A 22,678-nucleotide genomic window follows, 5' to 3' on the forward strand; every position below is an offset into this window, starting at 1 on the left:
AAGCTGAGTCTGTGAGAACATGGAGGAGTGCATCGCATTCATATTCCCAGAGCTTCACATATATTGTGCATGTTAAAACATTTTCTTTCCTTTTGATTGTGTGGACAGGCACTCCCCCTTTCTGTATGTAATGACAATTGCCATTCAGGGTATACAAAGGCCAAGAAGGAAGGGGAGCCATTTTGCTGTTATGATTGCTTTCCATGTCCAGAAGGGAAGATTTCAAACCAGAAGGGTAAGAGATGTTGTGTATATATTATATCCAGCATTAATGCATCATATTATATTGAAAGTCATTTTCCTAGAGCTTTATAAGTTGTTCATGGCAATTGCTGATAACTAGCACATGTTATTACCATGAATATGTATGTACTATGGTGTATATTCATAGTATATACACCATAGTACATGCAGTTCACTTGAACGAAAACAAATACTGCAGCATTTCTAGACACAATGAAGGCAATGCATGCTTCCAGATGAAGGTTTTATTATACAATTGTCCTGCCTCATTCACAGAATATTACAGGGGGTCCAGACAATGCTGTCTTCCATTTTAAATCCTCCTGTATTTCCCAGCAACTTCTTCCATCTTCTTCTATTACCAGAAATAAAAATGGTTAAGGAGGGAAAGATGAAATAGCTCTATAATGCCTTTTGATTGGTACATCTAGGAGCCCTCCATCTGCAAGCACCCATAGATGAGTCCTATATTGTGATATCCAGGTAGAGATGACAACATCAGTAAGGGAGTTAAGATTCCTTTTCTCAGTAGGACCATCTTCTTTGACCTATTATTCCTAATTCTACACAATGTAATACCAAACCTTGATTACTGAAATATATAGGGCATACAAGTAACTTTTTCAAGATATTCACATTTTTTTCCAGATATGGATGAATGCATTGAATGTCCAGTGGGTCATTATCCAAACCAAAACAAGGATTTATGCATTCCAAAATCTATAAGCTTCTTGTCTTATGAAGATCCTTTGGGGATAGGTTTGGCCATTGCTGCACTTTTCCTCTCTTTTGTTACAGCTTTGGTGCTAGGAACCTTCATGAAGTACCACAACACACCCATCATCAAAGCAAACAACAGGGACCTCTCCTATATTCTTCTCATCTCCCTCCTGCTCTCCTTTCTTTGTGTTTTGCTTTTCATTGGCCGACCTGAGAAGATGACATGTCTCTTTCGACAAAGTGCTTTTGGCATCATCTTCTCAGTGGCTGTTTCTTGCATGTTAGCCAAAACCATCACTGTGGTTCTAGCTTTCATGGCCACCAAGCCAGGATCTAGGATAAGGAAATGGATGGGGAAAAGACTGGCCACCTCCATTGTTCTTTCTGGCTCCCTTATTCAAGCCGTTATTTGTACTGTGTGGTTGGCAACATCTTCCCCATTCCTGGATTTTGACATGGATTCAGTAATTACTGAAGTCATTGTAGAATGTAATGAAGGCTCAGTTTCAATGTTTTATTGTGTCTTGGGATTCATGGGCTTCCTGGCTATTGTCAGTTTTGCTGTGGCTTTCTTAGCCAGGAAATTACCAGACAGTTTCCAGGAAACCAAGTCTATCACTTTCAGCATGTTGTTGTTTTGCAGTGTCTGGTTGTCTTTTGTTCCAACCTATCTTAGCACCAAAGGAAAATACATGGTAGCTGTGGAGGTCTTTTCTATCTTGGCTTCCAGTGCTGGGTTACTGAGTTGCATCTTTTTCCCCAAATGCTACATCATCATGTTGAGGCCTCATCTGAACAAAAGGGAGCATCTAATAAAGAGAATATATTAAATAAAATGTTTTTGTCTTCTTCTCTAGTCTTTGCTTGAAAGCTGTCCTACAAGTTTTCAGAGAGTTTCCCTCTCTGTATGGCCATACCATTAAGTAGTATTGAGCACACCACTTCATACAATGATTTGGTAGAATAACAAAGACATAAAATTATATATATATATATATATATATATATATACATACATACACACACACACACACACACACACACACACATAGGGGCTGCAGTGGCTTAGTGGTTAAGACGATGAACTGCAGACCGGAAGGTCGGCAGGACAGTAGTTCGAGACCCGAGTGCTGCGTGACGGAGTGAGCTCCTGTCTTCAGTCCCAGCTCCTGCCAACCTAGCAGTTCGAAAGCAAGAAATTGCAAGTAGATAAATAGGTACCGCTTTGGCGGGAAAGGTAACAGCATTCCATGCACCTCAGTGTTCACTCATGCTGGCCACATGACCATGGAAGCGTCTTCCGACAGCTCTGGCTCTTCGGCTTAGAAATGGAGATGAGCACCACCCCCTAGAGTCAGACACGACTGGTTGGGGACATCTTTACTTTTACTTTTATACATACATATACATTCATAGGGTATCTCTGGATTGTTTTGTTTTTGTTTTGTTCGTTGGTTTTACATCAATCAACAAGATATCATGTGCCATCTGCAGTGGAACAGTTGAAACCAATGTGACCAGTGAAGACATCTGCTGAGTCACATGCAGAGGTGAGCAATGTTGCCATTTGAGATGGCATGAAAGTCCCACTGTCCCAATAGGTCCACCTTTTTATATTTCCCAGAGCACCCAATAAGGTCAGAGGGCAATGTTAGAGAATCATTTGGGTAAGGGGGACTTACTGAAGGTCCCTGTTTTGAGGTCGTCCCAACAACCCACACCCAGCACTATTTAGTGATGTCTGCAATATCAGATATATTTATAGGAGTGATAATTCTCAGTGTTGGATTTTCATTCTTGTAACTATCAAATTAACTATCTTTATTTACAGTTCATCTCAAAGTCCCCATGACATTCCAGTGGCTACTGGTAAAACTGCTGTAAATCTCAAAACTGGGTATTAGGAATTGAAAATGAAAATGAAAAAAGAAAGAAAAAGTATTGATCATTTCTTGGGCTGCAATCCAAAACACACATTTACTTGGGAATGCCCCATTAAACTCTATGGGACCTCTGAATTGACGTGTGTGTGTGTGTATCTATCTATCTATCTATCTATCTATCTATCTATCTATCTATCTTATTATCTACCAAGATAATTTCATTACTATTGTTTATACTGAGCTTTAGTAAACCAAAAAATAGCCTGGGCTACATGGTACAATATACTGTATACCTTTGTACTTTGACATTGGATTAAAGGGGAAATCCTATGACTTGCACCCTTCGATGATTGTAAGCCTTCGCACTTGGAGACTTATGAACATCCAGTGCAGAGCAGTGGGAGTGGCAGAGGTGATTGATGCCTCTGCCACCCCTCCCATTTTTGTCTGTCTAGCTGGAGTGTTCCAGAGGCAGAGGGAAGGAGGCAGGAAAGGCCTCAAGATAGCTCAGATTCTGGCATTTCCAGTCTCCTCCCCTCCCTGCCCACCAGAATGCCCCCTTCACCCACTCTCCAAGGTCGAATTCCCAAACTTGGTGCGTCAGCCAGGGTGGTTCTTTCTGCATCAGCTGTGAGGGGGAGGGGAGGGGGCGAAGTGTGGATTCCCAGATCTGAGGTTGGAGCTCTGTCCCTGACCTTAGATCCAGGAATCCAAAGTATCCTATCCCCCCCCCCGATGTTGTCTAAAGGCCATACGATTGCTCCCTAAATAATTTATCTATATATGTATATAAAATTTTTGTCTACCACCTTTCATTCAATTGCATCCAGGCTGTGGTGACTAGTAAATAAAAATAATAAATTATATCATAAAACTTCTGAAAATAGACAAAAACGCCCCAAATTCTTGGGGAAATTAAAATGTCATAACCTGGCACTGAAAAGATCATAACGCAGGCAGCACTGGGCAGAGAAGACATTCAATAACATTAGAAACAGCATTCCAAACCTGGGGCTCCACCACCAAATAAGTCCTCAACTTCATTGTTCCACAGTGCACCTCCAAGACAGAAGGTACTTGGAGAATAGCTTAAGCAGAAGGTCTCAAAACACAGGCAGGCTTGTATGTGAAGAAATACTCCTTTAGGCATATAGGTCCCAAACTGTTGAACTTTTCTCTGTCCCTTTCTTTCTATGACCTCACCTCTGATTAAACTCATTTGAAGAGCTTCTCTACTTCTGGACTAATACTGTATACTACTGAGCAGGGGGCTGGACTCAATGGTCTTCTTGGCCCCTTCCAACACTACTATTCTATGATTTTATGATTCTATCATTCTATCACTCAGGAAAGATCTCAGCATTACAACTTTAGGACTTCCGCAGGAAATACCAGAAGAGGCTGCAGGCTCAGCAATGCAAAATGGAAAAACATCGGTGTGACCTTTAAACATTCAATTTGGATTTTGAAATATTATAGTATTGTAAAACTAGCTGTTTGCAAGTGAGGTTAATTTTTTATGACCTCTCTACAAATCAATTGCGAACGGAGATGGGTGAAAGAAGACGCAGACAACAAGCTTGGGTTGAAAATTGGGCCACATTTATTGAAATAGCTGCAAAGGGGTAACTAGGACGGGCATCTAACTGTGTCAGCGGCTAGCTGGCACTTCTTGGGCGAAAACACACCCAGCCTGAGGGGTGGCGGTGATCTCGCCATCCCTCCAGACTGCCCCTTCTGGGGGAGGTAGACCTTCCGGTGTCACCCCCGACCCAGTGCCTCACAACACCTGGGTAAGTAAGTAGGGTTGGTCTCCCAGGCAACCCTTATCCCCCCGCCGAGCCGCACAACCCGTTCGGGGGGCCTCAGGCATCACCTGTCACCATAAGGTGCCTCTGCATGCACACCATCCCTACTTTCCTGTTTTTGCCCGTCCTAGCCGCCAACTGGAATGTGACTGATGATATAGACCATATTCCTTTACAGGACACACTCGACCTGCAAAAGAGTGTGATGTAGGCAAAAAAGACTCACAGTAATAGGCCAATCAAACTGTGAGCTAGGGATGGACGAAAGGGACTTACCTTGTCCCGCAGCTTGCTTCGCGGTGGGGGGGAGGCGCTTCGGTTCTCCCCCCGAAGTTCAGGCGAGGGGGGGAGGCGCCCCATCCCTCGCCAGCGAAATTCAGGCCAGGGAGGAGTGCCCCGTCTCCCCGGCCGCGAAAAAAAGTAAAAAACAAACAAACACACACACCCGTGATAGGCTACGTAACGTTTTGCGTAGCCTATCACGGCTAGATTTCCAAAGTCAGCCGTGATAGGCTACGTAAATCGTCACATAGCCTATCACGGGTGACATTGGGGGAAAAAAAAAGCACGTACGCAAATGGCGGCGCCCCATTGGGCGCCGCCATTTCCGTTCCTTATTTTGGCACATCTAGTCTGCATAAAGATTTACATAGACTACGGCGAAAATAAGGGCAACGCAAATAGCGTTCCCTTATTTTCGCCGTAGTCTACGTAAATCTTTACGTAGACTAGACGTGCCAAAATAAGGAACGCAAATGGCGGCGCCCATGGGGCGCCACCATTTGTGTACAGGCTTTTTTTTTCCCCAAAGTCACCCGTGATAGGCTACGTGATGATTTACGTAGCCTATCATGGCTGACTTTGGAAATCTAGCTGTGATAGGCTACGTAAATCGTCACGTAGCCTATCATGGGTGTGTGTTTTGTTTTGTTTTACTGTACTTTTTTATTTTGTAATGGCGGCGGCGGCAGCCAGTCAGGAGACCGGCCGCCGCCCCTGCCCCCGCCGAAATGCCGCCGAACCGCCGCCGGGACCCACCGCCAAGAGGGACATTCGCCGAAGGTAAGTCCCATCCCGTGGGGGGGGCAGGGGGCCAGAGGAGAATTTCCCCAACACTTTCGGGGGGCCGAATGCGTCGGCACTCGGCCTCCCGAAGATTCGTGGAGAAATTCTCCACCATCCCTACTGTGAGCCAAAAAATTCCGACATGGCTCCCAAAGGGCAACTGGCAAGAAACCCACACTGCTTAGGGGAGGGTGGGAGAGAGCTGCGTCGAGCCAGGGAGCTGAGATTCGGAAGGGGGCTGAGTTTAAGGCAACTCAGCCTGCCCCTCCTTGCATGGTTGTGCTACTGGGGTGCACCAATCAGAGGCCCCTACGTCTTGTCACCCCACCCACCCGCAATGCCCCCCCCCCTTTCGGCCAGACAAGCTGTTGCCGGGGTTAAGGCATTACTTTGAAAACAAGTTCCTCTGTTGTGTGTTTTCTTTTTCTTTTTTGAAGGCCTATCTTTTCTGGTAGCCTTTTCTGGTAGTCTTTTCTTCTTCTGGGTCATAACAAGACTATACATCTCTTGATGTCCCAAAAAGGAGGACCAAAAGCATCTGCTGTTGAGATGTGATAAACATGTTGTCTCCTGGAATGATTCACTGAACCTATAACTTTGACTAAGAAATTGCAAACGAAGATGGTAAATGAGGACAGACTAGCATCAACTTGATATTCTGAGAATCTGGGTGAACATGCTTGTTCACCCACTCCTATAAGCACTGATTTGTGTGTGCTGGTGTTTATTTTATTATTTTATTAATTTATTTACAATTATATCCCATCTTACCTCCAACAAGGTCAAGGCAGTGTACATGATTCCACCTTTTTATTTTGTTATCACAACAATGTTGTGAGGTAGCTGAGGTGGAGTGAGAGTGACTGCCCTAGTGAGTTTCATGGCTGAGTGATGACTTGAACTGAAATCTTCTGATCTCATTCTAATTAAAAAACCATACTGGCTGTCAACTGACTCTGTTGACTTCAACTAGGGCTGAGAAGATTTCTTCTCTTCCTCTCCCTTTTCTTTTCTTGTTCAATGTGTTCCTTTGCCCTGAATCACAATCCTCCTGAATTCCATTTTAAGTAGGACAACACACACACACACACACACACACACACACACTGAAAAAGAGAATACATGGCTTGCTATAGCTTTCTGTTCCTTTGGTTAATTTGCATATTTGCCCCTTATATATTACTGATGTGTACATTGAAGACATAGTGCAAAAATAAATCAAGATTTGTAATTATTAGCATGGCAGCTGTAAACACCCCATTTACGCAACATTACAGGCATATAATGCTCCTACCGTACACCCTTTTCCTCCAGTGTGTGTGTGTGTGCACATGAATGAAGATTAGCTTAAATGTGCCACTCCTCAATAGCACTGACTAACCCTTTTAAAATCATTTCCCTCTTCCCGGCACATACAAGCTCACCTCAGACCTTTATGTATCCTTCCCAAGGGTGTTAAAGACACGAATTTACTTAATTTCCACCTCTTTGACCTCTCACACTCACAAGCCCATTCTAGATTGGAAGGACTGTTAACACATGTCCATGGCCTAGTTTAAGATCTGGAACTCTTGGATTCAGCCTCTGAGAGAACGAAGTTAATTATGGATAGTGGAGAATTCCGCCACGGATTTCAGTTCCCCCCAAACCTGTGGCGGAATGGCCTCCCACCCCCTGCCACCCCGTGGAATACCCCTTGGGATGAAGCTTACCTGGGGCGGATGTTCCGGCGGCAGCCATTTGCATAGCCGCCTTTGCCGTGATAGGCTACGTAAATACTTACATAGTCTATCACGGCAGCCTGGCAGGATGCAAATGGCGGCTGCTATGGCCACCATTTGTGGCCGCAGCAGCTGGCCGTGGCCGGAACTCCAGCTGCGGATGGCCCTGGCCGGTGGCTCCTTGGAGCCACTGTGGAGCAGAGCCAGCCCAGGGATGATTCCGGGGGGAGGGACGGGGCGCCTCCCTCCCACTGCGAATCAATGCTGCGAAAAGGTAAGTGACTTTTGTACATCCCTAAAGTTAATTTCCCCATAATCCAGTTCTTTCCACAGACTCTAATATGTATCTAATAGAGTATGTATGTATCTAATAGATACCCTGGGGAGGGAGCCTAAACCATACTGACACCAACCCTTATAACACTTACTAAAATGCAAAATAATAATAAAGATTTTGAAAAGCCCCCCAAAACCCAACCCCCCTTCCTCTTCCTTTTCATGTATCCCACCCATCTTCATGCCTCTGTTGCATGATCATAAACTTAAAGAAACATTAATAGCTCAACCTGTCTACTCAGAAGTTAGTACCACTTCGTTCAATGGGATTTACTCCCAAGTAAATGTGTACAGGATTTCAGCCTTACAGCACAATGCTATGCACACTTACTTAGAAAAATCCTATGGTGTTCAGTAGGACTTCTCAGGTAGGTGTGCATAAAATTGCAGCCTAAATCTCCCCCTCCCGTTACCCATTTTATTCCTCCAGGTTAGTGGAAGGTGCAGAAAGAACTTGAGTAGATAAAGAAACTTGGGCTGAAATGCTAAACACACAGACGGAGCAATCCTATGGCCGCTAGTCAGCGGCTAGACAGCGGCAGCCGTAGGATATGTTGGTTTCTGGGAACCGACCTTGGAGCCTGTGCTCCGAGGTTGGTTCCTGGAGATCCAACCTTCCCCACTTCTGTGCTGCTCCCCAGGCAGCTTGGAACATCCCTGTGCTCCATGCTTGGAAGAGGAGCACAGAGTGGCAAAAATGGGGTGTTCCGGTGGGTGTGCCGGGGCAGGGAAGGCGTAAATGCCAGTATGACACATCCTAAGTATCATCTGGCAGCTGCTTCTCCAACTCCACCTTCCTGTGTGGCTAGACAGTCAAAATTGGCTGTCTAGCCACAGATACAAGGAAGCTGAAGTGTGGAGGGGATGATCCCCTCCATGCTTCTTCTGCGGTCGCCTCCGAGTTTGGAGGCGGCTGCCTATCCCTATAGGATTGCACCCTTAGAGAGCAATCCCATGGCCACTAGACACTGTCTAGAGGGCCATAGGATTTTTCAGTTTACTAGCTCTGAGCTTCTAGACAGCATTCTGAGCTCAGAGCCAGGAAACCATGCTCCCTGCCTCTCCACCTCCCCCTTGTAGCATGCACAGGGAGAACCATGGCATCTGCCTCTCTGTGCTCCGAAAACCGAGCATGGAGAAGGCAAAAAGGGGGGTGTTCCCAGGGGTGGGGAGTGAAGGAGACTGCAGAAGCCCCTTTATGCTGCTTCCTATGGGGTCTCCAGGCCCATTCCCGTCCCCTCTCTGAAGCCCCGGCTAGACACATGTAATTGCACATCTAGCCAAGAATGCAGGGCAGGGGGAGGGCAGAGGAGAGGATCCCTTCCATGCTCTGCCTGATCTGTATTGGATAGGCATCAGCCTCCGAGTTTGGAGGCTGATGTCTATCTTGATAGGATTGCACCCTTACTTATTGGGGAGCTGGCATGTTGCTGTTCTTCTACTGTGATGAGGGGGGGTGGGGGGGTACCTCCAAGGAGGAGGTACCTGACTGGCATACTGGGAAAAGAAATGTCTCTGACATCACAAATAGTTAAGCCAGAAAAAAAAATCAAAAACAGTGAGTGCCACCTCACCACCATTTCAGATTCCCCATCTGCACACACTCAGCTTCTTGAGAAAGGATGGCAAAGTTGAATACATCATGAGAGATCCAGCCCCAGTCTCCCTGCTTTCTCCCACGCTGTTGAGTCACCCCAACCCTCCCCTAATTGTTCTGATGCCATCCCAAACCTCTCCCATCACCTTATCAGGTAGTCGCAATGGGGTCTGCCCCTGTTTTCCTCCCCCCCGCTCCCCAATGTCTGGGGATGCTTCCAAGTGAAGCTGGCTTTCAGCTGCCTGCCAACTTGACTTTCTGAGAATCTCTCTGGATACATATGGGCCCCTGAGACATTATGGGGAATAAATATGGCAGGAGGGTGGAAGCCAGCACTTCACTTTGAAGTGCTGCTGGCCACCCAATTTCTTTTATTTATTTATTTTTATGAAAGAAAGAAAGAAAGAAAGAAAGAAAGAAAGAAAGAAAGAAAGCTAGAAAAGAAAAGAAACTCACAGGTATCACCAGTGCCTTTTGTGGGTGCAGGGGAGGCACAACATTCCCTACCTCCATACTTAGGGTAGGGAAATTGGCTGGGTAGCATATTATAAATAGCTTGGTAATGTGATGGGCGCCCTGGGGCTGTGTGGCTTAGTGGTTAAGACGCTGAACTGCAGACCGGAAGGTCAGCAGGACAGCAGTTCGAGACCCGAGTGCCGCATGATGGAGTGCCGCATGTCCAAACATTACAAGTTTGGTCTCAGACCCTGTTGGAACAAGTTGCTCGCTAAAAACTCTTCTTTGCATTGTAATGTCTGTACTGCCTTGCTCTAAGCCCTGTCCTGCTCAGGCCAGAACATAACAACACCTCCCCAGGCCTTCCTTCCCAATTAAGATGGGAGAGAGAAATTCAAGGATGTTGATGTGGGGGTGGGGTGGGGTGCAACATCATTTGAATTTGGGGTGAGGGTATTAACACTTGAATATTAAATTACAAGGTGGTATGAAGACTTCTCCCCTTCATGGATCACTGCCTTGTTGTGGCGAAGGGGCTTGCGTAACTCAGTGAAGCCATAAGCTATGCCGTGCAGGGCCACCCAAGACGGACAGGTCATGGCAGAGAGTTCTGACAAAATGTGGTCCACTGGAGAAGGAAATGGCAACCCACTCCAGTATTCTTGCCAAGATAACCCCATGGAACGTATCACAAGGCTAAAAGAGATGACGCCGGAAGATGAGCCCCTCAGGTCGGAAGGTGTCCAATATGCTACTGGGGAAGAGCAGAGGGTATTTCCAAGTAGCGCCAGAAAGAGTGAAGCGGCTGGGCCAAAGCCGAAAGGACACTCAGCTGTGGATGTGTCTGGTGGTGAAAAGAAAATCCGATGCTGTAAAGAACAATATTGTTTAGGAACATGGAATGTCAGATCAATGAATCAAGGTCAGCTGGAGGTGGTCAAACATGAGATGGCAAGATTGAACATCGACATCTTGGGAATCAGCGAACTCAAATGGACAGGCATGGGCGAATTTAATTCAGGTGACCATCATATCTACTATTGTGGGCAAGAATCCCTTAGAAGAAATGGAGTAGCACTCATAGTCAACAGAAGGGTGGGAAAAGCAGTACTGGGGTACAATCTTAAAAATGATAGAATGATCTCAGTACGAATCCAAGGCAAACCATTCAACATCACAGTAATTCAAGTCTATGCCCCAACCACTGAGGCCGAAGAAGCTGAGGTTGATCGGTTCTATGAAGACCTACAACACCTTCTAGAACTAACACCAAAAAAAGATGTCCTCTTCATCATAGGGGATTGGAATGCTAAAGTAGGAAGTCAAGAAATCACCGGGATAACAGGCAGGCATGGCCTTGGTGTACAAAATGAAGCAGGACAAAAGCTAATAAGAGTTTTGCCAAGAGAACACGCTGATCATAGCAAACACTCTTTTCCAACAGCACAAGAGGCGACTCTACACATGGACGTCACCAGATGGTCAATATCGAAATCAGATTGATTATGTCCTTTGCAGTCAAAGATGGAGAAGCTCCATACAGTCAGTAAAAACAAGACCTGGAGCTGACTGTGGCTGAGATCATGAGCTGCTTCTTGCAAAATTTCGGCTTAAATTGAAGAACGTCGGGAAAACCACTAAACCGTTCAGGTATGACCTAAATCATATCCCTGATGAATATACAGTGGAGGTGAGGAATAGATTTCAGGGATTAGACCTGATAGACAGAGTGCCTGAGGAACTATGGACGGAGGTCCGTAACATTGTTCAGGAGGCAGCAACGAAATCCGTCCCAAAGAAAAAGAAATGCAAGAAAGCCAAGTGGCTGTCTGATGAGGCTTTACAAGTAGCTCACGAAAGAAGGGAAGCGAAAAGCAAGGGAGAAAGGGGAAGATATACCCAACTGAATGCAGAGTTCCAGAGAATAGCAAGGAGAGACAAGAAGGCCTTCTTAAATGAACAATGCAATGAAATGGAGGAAAACAACAGAATGGGAAAGACTAGAGATCTCTTCAAGAAAATTGGAGATCTCAAGGGAACGTTTTGTGCAAAGACGGGCATGATAAAGGACAAAGAAGGCAGGGACCTAACAGAAGCAGATGAGATTAAGAAGAGGTGGCAAGAATACACAGAAGAACTATACAGGAAAGATCTGAATGTCCCTGATAGCCATGATAGTGCGGTCACTGAACTTGAGCCGGACATCCTCGAGAGTGAAGTCAAGTGGGCCTTAGGAAGCATTAGTAACAACAAAGCTAGCGGAGATGACAGTATTCCAGCTGAGCTATTTAAAATCCTAAAAGATGATGCTGTTAAAGTGCTGCATTCAATATGCCAACAAATCTGGAACACTCAACAGTGGCCACAAGACTGGAAAAGGTCAGTTTACATTCCAATTCCAAAGAAGGGCAACGCCAAAGAGTGTTCAAACTACCGCACCATTGTGCTCATTTCACATGCCAGCAAGGTGATGCTCAAAATCCTACAAGCTAGGCTTCAGCAGTATGCGAACCGAGAACTACCGGAAGTACAAGCTGGGTTTCGAAGAGGCAGAGGAACTAGAGATCAAATCGCCAACATTCGCTGCATCATGGAGAAAGCAAGAGAATTCCAGAAAAACGTCTATTTCTGCTTCATTGACTACGCTAAAGCCTTTGATTGTGTGGATCACAACAAACTGTGGCAAATTCTGAAAGTGATGGGAGTACCAGACCACCTTACCTGTCTCCTGAGAAACCTGTACGAGGGTCAAGAAGCAACAGTAAGAACCAGAGATGGAACAACCGAGTGGTTCCAAATTGGGAAAGGAGTACGACAAGGCTGCATATTGTCACCCTGCTTATTTAACTTATATGCAGAGTACATCATGAGAAATGCCGGGTTGGATGAATCAGTGGTCAGAATTAAGATTGCCGGGAGAATTATCAACAACCTCCGATATGCAGACGATACCACCCTAATGGCAGAAAGCGAAGAGGATCTCAAGAGCCTCTTGTTGAGGGTGAAAGAGGAGAGTGCAAAAGCTGGTTTGAAACTCAACATTAAAAAAACTAAGATCATGTCATCTGGCCCTATCACTTCCTGGCACATAGAAGGGGAAGAAATGGAAGCAGTGACAGATTTTACTTTCTTGGGCTCCAAGATCACCACAGACAGTGACTGTAGCCATGAAATTAAAAGACGCTTGCTCCTTGGGAGGAAAGCTATGGCAAACCTAGACAGCATAGTAAGAAGCAGAGACATCACCTTGCCGACAAAGGTCCGTCTAATCAAAGCTATGGTTTTCCCAGTAGTAATGTATGGCTGTGAGAGCTGGACTATAAGGAAGGCTGAGCGCCGAAGAATTGATGCTTTCGAACTGTGGTGCTGGAGAAGACTCTTACGAGTCCCCTGGACTGCAAGGAGGTCAAATCAGTCCATCCTAAAGGAAATCAACCCTGAGTGCTCATTGGAAGGACAGATAATGAAGCTGAAGCTCCAATATTTTGGCCACCTAATGCGAAGAGAAAACTCCCTGGAAAAGACCCTGATGCTGGGAAAGACTGAAGGCAAAAGGAGAAGGGGACGGCAGAGGATGAGATGGCTAGATAGCATCACGGATGCAATGAATATGAACTTGAGCACGCTCCGGGAGAGAGCGCAGGACAGGAAGGCCTGGCGTGCTATGGTCCATGGGGTCACGAAGAGTCGGACACGACTGAACGACTGAACAACAACAACAACAATGAAGACTTCTTACTTGCCCTCTTTTTTTAATCTGTTACTAAGCCAAGACTCAGCTCAGCTGAGTGCTCAGAAGCTCAGTAGCCACTTGCTTAGAACTTGAAGCTACTAATGCCTCTGGGAAAATGCTCCATGACATAGCCCATGGGGAGAGCCAACTTTTGGCCCCAGGAATGCCCCAGAAAACACACACACACACACCTCTTCCCCAGTATCAAAGCATGTAGCGGCCTTGCTGGCTGGCAGGCAGATGAACCATGGCTGAGCTTGACTTTTAAAAGTGTAATCTACAGTTTACAATTGGAAAGAATCCCTTGTCACCTTCTAATTCCATTTGTAAGTCCTACACTACCCATGCACACCCCTGACCTGAACGTGACCCCCACCCAAACTTTTGGAGTGTTTTCATCACGACCACCACCAGTAACTTCCCCAAATGCTGTGGACTTCAGTTTGGCCCAGCCCTACAATATGCTTGAGTAGAACTGAGAACAAGGGATGCAAAACATGCATGTTTTAGCTGTATACTATGGAACAACTTTACTTGCCCAATGGCAATTCCTGTTCTCATTTGGAGTTTGAAGTATTCATTCGCATGTTTAAGGTAACCCACTGTGCTCTGCACACATGGATTTGAATTGCACCTTCATCAGATGTATGTTTTCTATGTTCTTACCAACTCAGAAGTTTTTAAGGGGAGACAGACACATTCATGAAGTTAAGACTAACACAGCAATCCTGTACATGTCTACTCCAATTCCCATAGTGTATCCTAAAAATTGCTGCTATTTATGATTACTATTAGCTGCCCCCAGTATCAGAGGCAGTATGCTTCTGAATACAAGTAACTGGGTAACAATTGTGGGAGAGGTCTATTGCTCATGGCCTGCTTGGGGGCTTCCCATAGGTATCTGTTTGGTCACTGGGGATAAACAGGATGCTGGACGAGAGAGGGCTTTGGTCTGATGCAGCAGGTCTCTCCTTCATTTTGGAAAATAAAAATAAAAAAATAAGCCAGTTTAGAACTTGTGCAAAACCTTATGAAACCTCTTCAAATTAATGCCTTGAAATCTGTTCCTACTATTTTTTGTTAAAAACAACCAACAGCAACCAACAAACAAAAACACCCCTTTTATTTTATGAAGATCTCACTTTTCTGGTGGTCTTTTCTTCCCATGGGCTATTAAAAGCCATAAATCAACTGCTGTCACAGTCAGTGGGATTTGAGAAGACATCAGCTGAGATGAGAATAGTCATGTTTTCTTCCACAATGTCCCAGACAACCTATAATTCTAAATTAACTCCCCTTTAATGATCAAGTTAACCGCTATTACGGCACCTTCTCCAAGTCTCTAGGGGGATCAAGTGGCATCTAGGAAGAAAAAAAAAAAAACAAGCCCGAGGCATTGATCTTGTACACACATACAAAGGAGTAAGTACCATTGATCTCAGTGAGACTGATTCTGAGTAGATGTGCCTAGGATTGCTGCTAATATTCCTGACATCATTTTTTGCTCAGGCTAGAAAAATGCATAGCTCCATTACACTGGTTGTGGATACTTTGTACTGTACACACGTCGCACATGCATTCAAATCAGCTAAGCCTGTGGCCATTCAAGTGAAGCTGTGCTGCTTTATGACACTTAAATGGCAATGTGGGAAGAATTGAGTTGGTGGCTGGATGGAACATCTGCATACAAGGCTGTGTTATTCCTGGGGCTGGAATTAGTTCTGCTCCCTCAGGTGGCATCCAAGGTTCCTTTTGATTCATGCAACACAGGTGACCCTCTTAGTATTCACCACAAGTATTACCAGTCAGGAGACCTGCTTATTGCTGGCATTCTGTCTCAGATCTACGTTTCTTCTAATGATATAACATTTGAAAAACATCCGTCTGAGGAACTGGGAGATGAGTTCATGTATGCATTTGTTTTTTTCTCAGTTTTATCATACGTCTATTCATATATTATTAGGCACACCTATTGTATTACTGAATTTAGTAGTGTGGGGGATGACTTGAACTGCATCTCCCTCTGCTTTTCTCAGATTGGCACCCTACTCCTTCCAGTGCCTTATATTATCATTACCATATTTTCTTCTAACAGGGAACTCAGATGAGGGATTCCCTAATTTGTAAAGTGAATGATTAAAAAAAAAACCCAAACATCTTGACTTCAGTAAAGTCTGAGAATTTTACTGATGGCTGTTGAGCTTGTACAGAAAACAAAAGGGGTGTGTGTCTAAAGTCACAAGAAACTTGGCAGACTGTGTGAGTCTATCCATATGACTGATAGCCATCAAAACACAGAATGTTAGGGTATCAGGCTAGGTGGACGGAGCTAAATGGAAGACAGGGAATAGACAAAAAAGGTCTTCTTCAAGACTGTGTTATGAGTATCCTGGGTGGGAGGGGATTAGTGTTATAGGGTTAAAACAAACAAAAAATACAAAAAAACCTCCTGCACAAAAAAGGGAAATGTTTAGAAGAGTAAACAAAGAGGCCAGCTGCTACCCACAGTATAGCTACAAAAGTCTCAGGTTCTGGGCTGGAAGTCCTCTAGTGCTATTTAGTTCAGCAGGGAAAGGCCTTCAGGAAGGAAGGAAGGAAGGAAGGAAGGAAGGAAGGAAGGAAGGAAGGAAGAGTCCATTCCACCTTCCTTTGGGCTCCATTACACCAAACTGCACTATAAGTCCTCTATTCCAGTCTTCTTCATGTTAGGGACTGTGGAAATATACTGCCAGTATGATCCTACATATGTCCGCTTGGAGGTATATCCCATTGAATTATATTATTTCTTATCTGCCCTTCTTCTCACACATAGTTGCAAGGGAAGTTACAAATGCATAAAATAAAGCCTATATGTGTGTGCGCATGTGGTTTAAACATTGAATATAAGCACATATGTGTCACTTCTAACTAATAGCTTCCAAGCCAGAACCTATATTGGCCTGTATGTTTGGAGAAGTCAATATCCCACACTGACAACACTTTGTCAACGTTGCTTCACACTTCCATGGATTCAGAGTGTTCGATGTATTGTAATGCAGTATGAGTAGCATATATATACTGAACTGAAATGCAGGTAATGTTATATTCTAAAGCAGATGCACTATATGATGCAGTGTGTAATTTTCATTGCAGGGTACTAACTCAGAACTACCAGCACATCCTGGCCTTGGTATTTGCTGTCAAGGAGATCAATGAAAACTCCTTGATCTTACCCAACATCACCCTGGGGTTCTATATTTCCAATAGCCATTTCATTGCAAGCTGGACCTACCTTGCATCACTGGAACTTCTTTCTACATGGGGCAAATTTGTCCCTAACTATAAGTGTGACATCCTGAACAATCCAGTAGCAGTCATCGGGGGACCTAATTCTGACGTTATTCTCTTCATGGCTAACATCCTGAGTATCTACAAAATTCCACAGGTAAGATCTGCACATGGGAACACTAGAGTTTAAAATGGCATTCACACTTCTCTTGCCTTTTTCTATTAGGTTGTGTGTGTGCTTGTTTTAAAGTAGAAAGTGGTGTAGTAAACATAATCAAGACTGCCTTGGCATGCATGGAAATGACAAATGCTGTAAGATGAAAACCCAGACTCCTAAGTCTTGATAGGCTCAAGGGACAACATTTTGCTAAGCTACTTTTGTCAACCTGTATTGTCAGTCTATGTTCTGCAGGCTTACAGGTTAGGGCAACAGAAATCTCTCAGCTTCAAAACCTGTTCAAGGCAGAGAGTTAAGTTGGGTCTAAACTTTAGGGCAAAGAAAGCAATTTCTGCTGTACCTTTCATCAGTACTTCTGCCTTGCTTGGATTTGGCTTCAACAGCCCACATCCTGAGCACTGCTGAACACCCTCTCCAGAGTAGAGCTCGTATGGCTCTGTGGTATAACCTGGAGCTGAGGATGATGAAAGAAAATAGGAGATGGCTTCAGTGCACGTCGAGAAAAAATCCTAGTGGTTGCGATTGAACCCTGGTGTGTCCCTATGGCCAGGTATATTCAAAGGCAGTGAGAGTGGAAAGTAACAACAGCAGCAACAGCAGCAGCAACAACAACAACAACAACACTGCTTCTGTTCAATTTGCCGATATGCTGCCCAGCAGAGCTTTTTAGGCTTGTCCGGGGCCTTTTACATTATGGTCCTAAGGACACTATGGAACCATCTGAGGCCTGCTGTAATGTACTGGCTAGGCACTTCCAGAATAAAATCTCTTGCATCTGCCAGGATCTAGACTCTAGTATTACTGCAGGCGATTCTGGTGAGGTATCCAGAGCACAGTCTTGTCCAGTTTTCTTGGATGAGTTTCAGTTAGTACAGCTCAAGGATGTGGACAAGGTGCTTGGACAGGTTTGTGCAACCACTTCCATATTGGATACTTGCTCCTCTTGGCTAATAAAAACTAACAGGGAGGAATCAGCTGGCTGGGCTAAGGAGGTGATGAATGCCTCTTTGCAAACGGGAGTGGTCCCAACTCCTGGGCTGCCTGAAAGAGGCAGTGGTGAGACCGCTTCTGAAGACACCCTCCCTAGACCTGTAAAACCTTAATAATTATAGGCCAGTTGCAAATGGTCCATTCCTGGGCAAGTTCCTTGGGCGAGTGGTCGCCAACCAGCTCCAGACACTGTTGGATGAGGCCGATTATCTGGATCCATTTCAATTGGGGTTCAGACCCAGTTTTGGCACAGAAACAGCCTTGGTCTCCCTGTATGATGACCTATGTTGGGAGAAAGACAGGGAGAGTGTGACCCTGTTGATTCTCGATCTCTTGGTGGCTTTTGATACTATCAACCATGGTATCCTTCTGGGACGGCTCTCAGAGTTGGGAGTGGGAGGCACTGCATTGCAGTGGTTTTGCTCCTACTTGGAAGGTTGGATCCAGAAGGTGGTGCTTGGGGAACACTGCTCGGCCCCATTGATTCTCCAATATGGGGTTCCACAGGGGTCAGTTTAGTCGCCTGTGCTATTTAATATCTGCATGAAACTGTTGAGTGCAGTCCTCTGAAGTTTTGGAGTGTGTTGTCATCAGTATGCTGACGACACGCAGCTCTGTTTCTCCTATTCATCTTCTTCAGGTAAGGCTGTGGATGTGCTGAATCAGTGCCTGGCTGCAACAATGGACCGGGTGAGGGCTAATCAACTGAACCTACCCTCACACTACATTCAGCACCTAAGGTCCTCCTCCGAGTGCCTCTTCCAAGGGAAGCTTGGGAGGCAGCAACAAGGGAGAGGGCCTTCTCAGTGGTGCCTCCCCCCCCCCCGCATTTGTGGAACAAGCTCCCTGATGAGGTCCGCCTGGTGCCAATATTGTTATCTTTTTGGTGCCAGGTTAAGACCTATCTCTTTTCTCAGGCACTTGGCAGCATATGATGAGTTTTAATTGGTTCTGGATGTATCTTTAGTTATGACTGACAGTTCAAAGCGGTTTGTAGTTATATGTTGTTTGTGTATATTATTGTCTGTGTGCTTTTATGTAAATGGCTTTCAAACCTTTTATATTGTATTTAATGTTTTAACTTCTGTAAACTACCCAGAGAACTTCAGCTATGGGGCGGTATAGAAATGTTAATAACAATAACGACAATAATAATAATAATAATAATAATAATAATAATACATCATTAACACCATGTAAACCAGGGATCCCCAACCTTTTTGGATCCCTGGGCACATTTAGGAATTTGAGACCATGTTATGGGCACCACCAGTGGATTGTCTCTTTGGCATCTATCTGTCACGTCCATGGATCTTATGCTGTGTTCTATTCAGCAGAAACCTTTTGCATCTGTTGGACACTGCAACATCTCTTTCAATCATAAGGGATTGTCTAACTTGGCTAACTGCTGGTGGTGCAATACAGTCAATGCTTCTTGTAAACATATGTTTTGGCAAGGTGCAATAGTTGCTTCTTCGGGGGAGGAGGTTATTACACAGATAAAAGTTGTACTGGAACTGTCTTTAATATTCACTGATGTACACACTTTTTAAAAATTATTCACCTGCATCATGGAAATTAACAGTCAGTGTAAATACATTCTCTGTACTGTTTTGACAACTAAAAGACTTATATTACAACATTGGAAGGAAAACACTCACCTCCTATAATGCAATGGACTGAGGACATAACAATGCTTCCAATATTTGAATGGGTGGCATATACATGCCACCTTCAAATGATACTTATTTAAATATATGGTCCACTTTTGTTGAAATCCATGCATAATTGCTAGAAAGTTGCATGGATTTCATACAAATCCATGTATGTATGATTAAAAAAAATGGAAAGAAAAAACAGTTTTCGGGTGCCCACGGGCACTACGTTGGGGACTCCTGATGTAAGCAGTAAACATGTCCTACAGTCTCACATATTGCGTTTTCTCATAATTTTACCTCCACACACCCACATTTTCCCTTGGTCTTCCAGCCTAATCTTCTACCTCTGCATGCAGGGGAAGCACTGAAGCTTGGGACTGTGCAATATCGATGTTTAAAAACATATGTTTGAACATCTGAAACCTTTAATTATGATAACCTATCTGTTAGAATCTGTACATTATGCTTCAGAGTGCAGTCTTTGGCATGCACTCACCCATCCATACATAAACACACACAAAGGGGGGGGGTGTCAATGGAATGATGCTGTGTCTAGCAGCTCAGATATTTGTGATGCTTCTGCTGTTGGAGTGAAATTAAAGTTAAACATACAATTAGAAGAAAATAGCCTGTTAAAAAGAAAATGGCCCCAAATTTTGGTATTTCAGATTACTTGGGAAAAGTTAATTCATACACCTTTCTTGTGGGATGAAATTTGTTTCTTTACCCACCCACAAAGATCAATCAAATCAAATGTTAAATTTGGATTATCCTTATCCCAGGACTAAATCAATTTTTTATTGGGGGAGGGGAAGAAATTTACACCAGAGGACAGTAGATCCACGGTAGAGGACAAGCACTCAATGGAACAAAGGAGATCTGTTCATCCATTCCCAGGAGCCAAAACAACATCAAAATATCAGATATGAATTATGACTCTTCCTAACCGATAAGCACTCACTGGTGTTCACACATAGATTAAAATCTAGATCTCTAGTGATGTTTGTGAATGTGTATCGCAATTGGGAATGTGTACCATCAGTACGAATATACAAATACGCACACGTTTTAATTTGGAAATTTCTCAACCTCCACTCTTTTTATTTCTTAGCTAGCATATGGCTCTGCTCCACGGATGAATAACAAAGCTCAAGCTGTTTTTTTTCCACCAGATGTTCCCAAATGGAACCCATCACTATATGGGGATTCTCCAGTTACTGCTGCATTTCAGGTGGTCATGGATTGGGGCGATTTATATAGATGATGTTATTGGAGAGATGTTTGTACAGAAAGTACTTCCTTTGTTTTCACTGAAAGGTATCTGCTTTGACTTCATAGAAAAACTACCCCAAATCACTTTTTTCAGTGACATGGCAAGAATGGTCAATGAGTTCACTGAAACATCTTACCTTGTCAAGAGAAGCACTGCCAACACAGTGATCATAAATGGAGAAATTCAGACAATTTTAACTTTGAGAATTTTGGTTGAGATTCCAGCATATCATCATGGACCTATGATGAGATTAAGTAAAGTCTGGATTATGACAGCCCAGATGGATTTCACATCACTATCCTTTCAAAGGAATTGGGACATAAGCTTCATCCATGGTGCTTTATCCCCTTTAATTCACTCAAAGGAGGTGTTAGGATTCCAGAAATTTCTTCAGAACAGAAACCCAAACTCAGACCAAGAAGATGGCTTCATCAGGGACTTCTGGCAACAGGCGTTTATGTGTTTGTTCCCCAGCTCCAATTTAGATATGCACTCTGAGGAAACCTGCACTGGGGAGGAGAAGCTGGAGACTCTTCCTGGGTCTGTTTTTGAAATGACCATGACTGCCCACAGCTACAGTACCTACAATGCTGTCTATGCCATGGCACATGCTTTGCATGACATGCATACACCCAAATATAGAGTAGATGGATACAAGCAGAATCTGCAAAATCACCAAATGTGGCAGGTAATGTACTCACCATACTAATACACGCGAGCTTAACATTTCTTTTGGTGTAGTAGATCAGAAGATGGGTGATGTATGCATTTCACTTTCTCCAGCAGTTCAGTTTTTAAAATCACATTCTCTCTCTTCCGAGTATGAAGATGTTGGCAATTTTCAGCAAATTCTTACAAAAAATGAACTGAACTGAAATCCTCATCCATCTGCACCAGCCAAGATCAACAGATACAGCTATTCCTAGCATGTAGAAAGACCACGTTGTACTCAGCTAGCAAATAGCTGTTAAAGATGAGAAGCACGTAAGAAAAAAGAGAGGTGTCAACATTAATTAAACAAGCACAAACATGGCTGAATATGCAGTGATTCGAACCTGAATGTTTAATATCCAAATAATTAAAAGCTTTGACCAGGATGATGGAATCTGGTTTTGATTTATCCCACATTCATTTTTCTAAAAAAAAAAAAAAGCCCACTTATTTTTCCCATGAATATGTAGAACTTGGTGAATCCTGGCAAATTCTTATTAAATTTGAACTGAAACAAAATCCTCACCCTTCCCTAAATAATTCAGCCTAGAATGTTTGGAAAGCACTTCTTTGGAAAAGGGAACAATTTTGGCATCTCCTGTTCATATTAAAAAAATAAATAAAAATGGATGTGATTAGTTTGGTCATGTCTGACTACTGTAATTTGGTATTACCAGTCATGTAGTTTTAATTAGCACTGTGCTGAATGTTTTGATATGTTTATTTTTGACCATTCATTGGGGGGAGGGTTGAAAAGAATTTGGACCCAAAAATTTGTGGGTGAGAATTTCAGAGAAATTTCTCAGGCTGCGGAGCTTCAGTGCTTGCCTTACTGAGGGGAGTGGGGTACTCTTTCTTTATCATCCCCCCTTCCCCGTTCTCTCCTTGCAGCCTCTCTGGCTGCTTCTAGGGATGTATGAAAGTCACTTACCTTTCCGCGGATTATGTTGATGGTGGGGGGAGGCATTCTGTTCCTCCCCCCAGAATCCTTGACGGGGGGGAGGTGATCCGTTCCTCCCCCCCCCCCAGAATCCTCCAT

At 44.1% G+C, this 22,678-nt stretch overlaps 2 protein-coding genes and 1 pseudogene across 3 annotated transcripts in view; all 3 read left to right on the forward strand.

The window, feature by feature from the left end:
* Window positions 1-117: 117 nt before the first annotated feature.
* On the forward strand, window positions 118-1,793 carry LOC146342589 (vomeronasal type-2 receptor 26-like). Its single transcript, XM_084807913.1, has 2 exons — window positions 118-235; window positions 892-1,793. The coding sequence occupies exon 2, from the start codon at window positions 894-896 to the stop codon at window positions 1,791-1,793; it is 900 nt and encodes a 299-aa protein (XP_084664039.1). The 5' UTR covers window positions 118-235; window positions 892-893.
* Window positions 1,794-5,594: 3,801 nt separating this feature from the next.
* Window positions 5,595-22,678, forward strand: part of LOC146342590 (vomeronasal type-2 receptor 26-like) — a 28,287-nt gene continuing 11,203 nt past the window's right edge. Inside the window, exons 1-2 of one of the 2 annotated variants that reach the window (XM_084808609.1) lie at window positions 5,595-5,716; window positions 16,695-16,986. In XM_084808609.1, the coding sequence (XP_084664735.1) occupies window positions 5,610-5,716; window positions 16,695-16,986 (399 nt within the window). In that variant the 5' untranslated portion in view covers window positions 5,595-5,609. The remainder of the gene's footprint in view (window positions 5,717-16,694; window positions 16,987-22,678) is intronic. The other variant, XM_084808608.1, reaches the window with a different exon arrangement.
* Window positions 18,679-21,637, forward strand: LOC146342591 (vomeronasal type-2 receptor 26-like; annotated as a pseudogene).

This window comes from Heloderma suspectum, chromosome 6 (assembly GCF_057233095.1).
Source record: "Heloderma suspectum isolate Gila_16-S chromosome 6, 16-S_ref, whole genome shotgun sequence".
NCBI classification, from domain to species: domain Eukaryota; kingdom Metazoa; phylum Chordata; class Lepidosauria; order Squamata; family Helodermatidae; genus Heloderma; species Heloderma suspectum.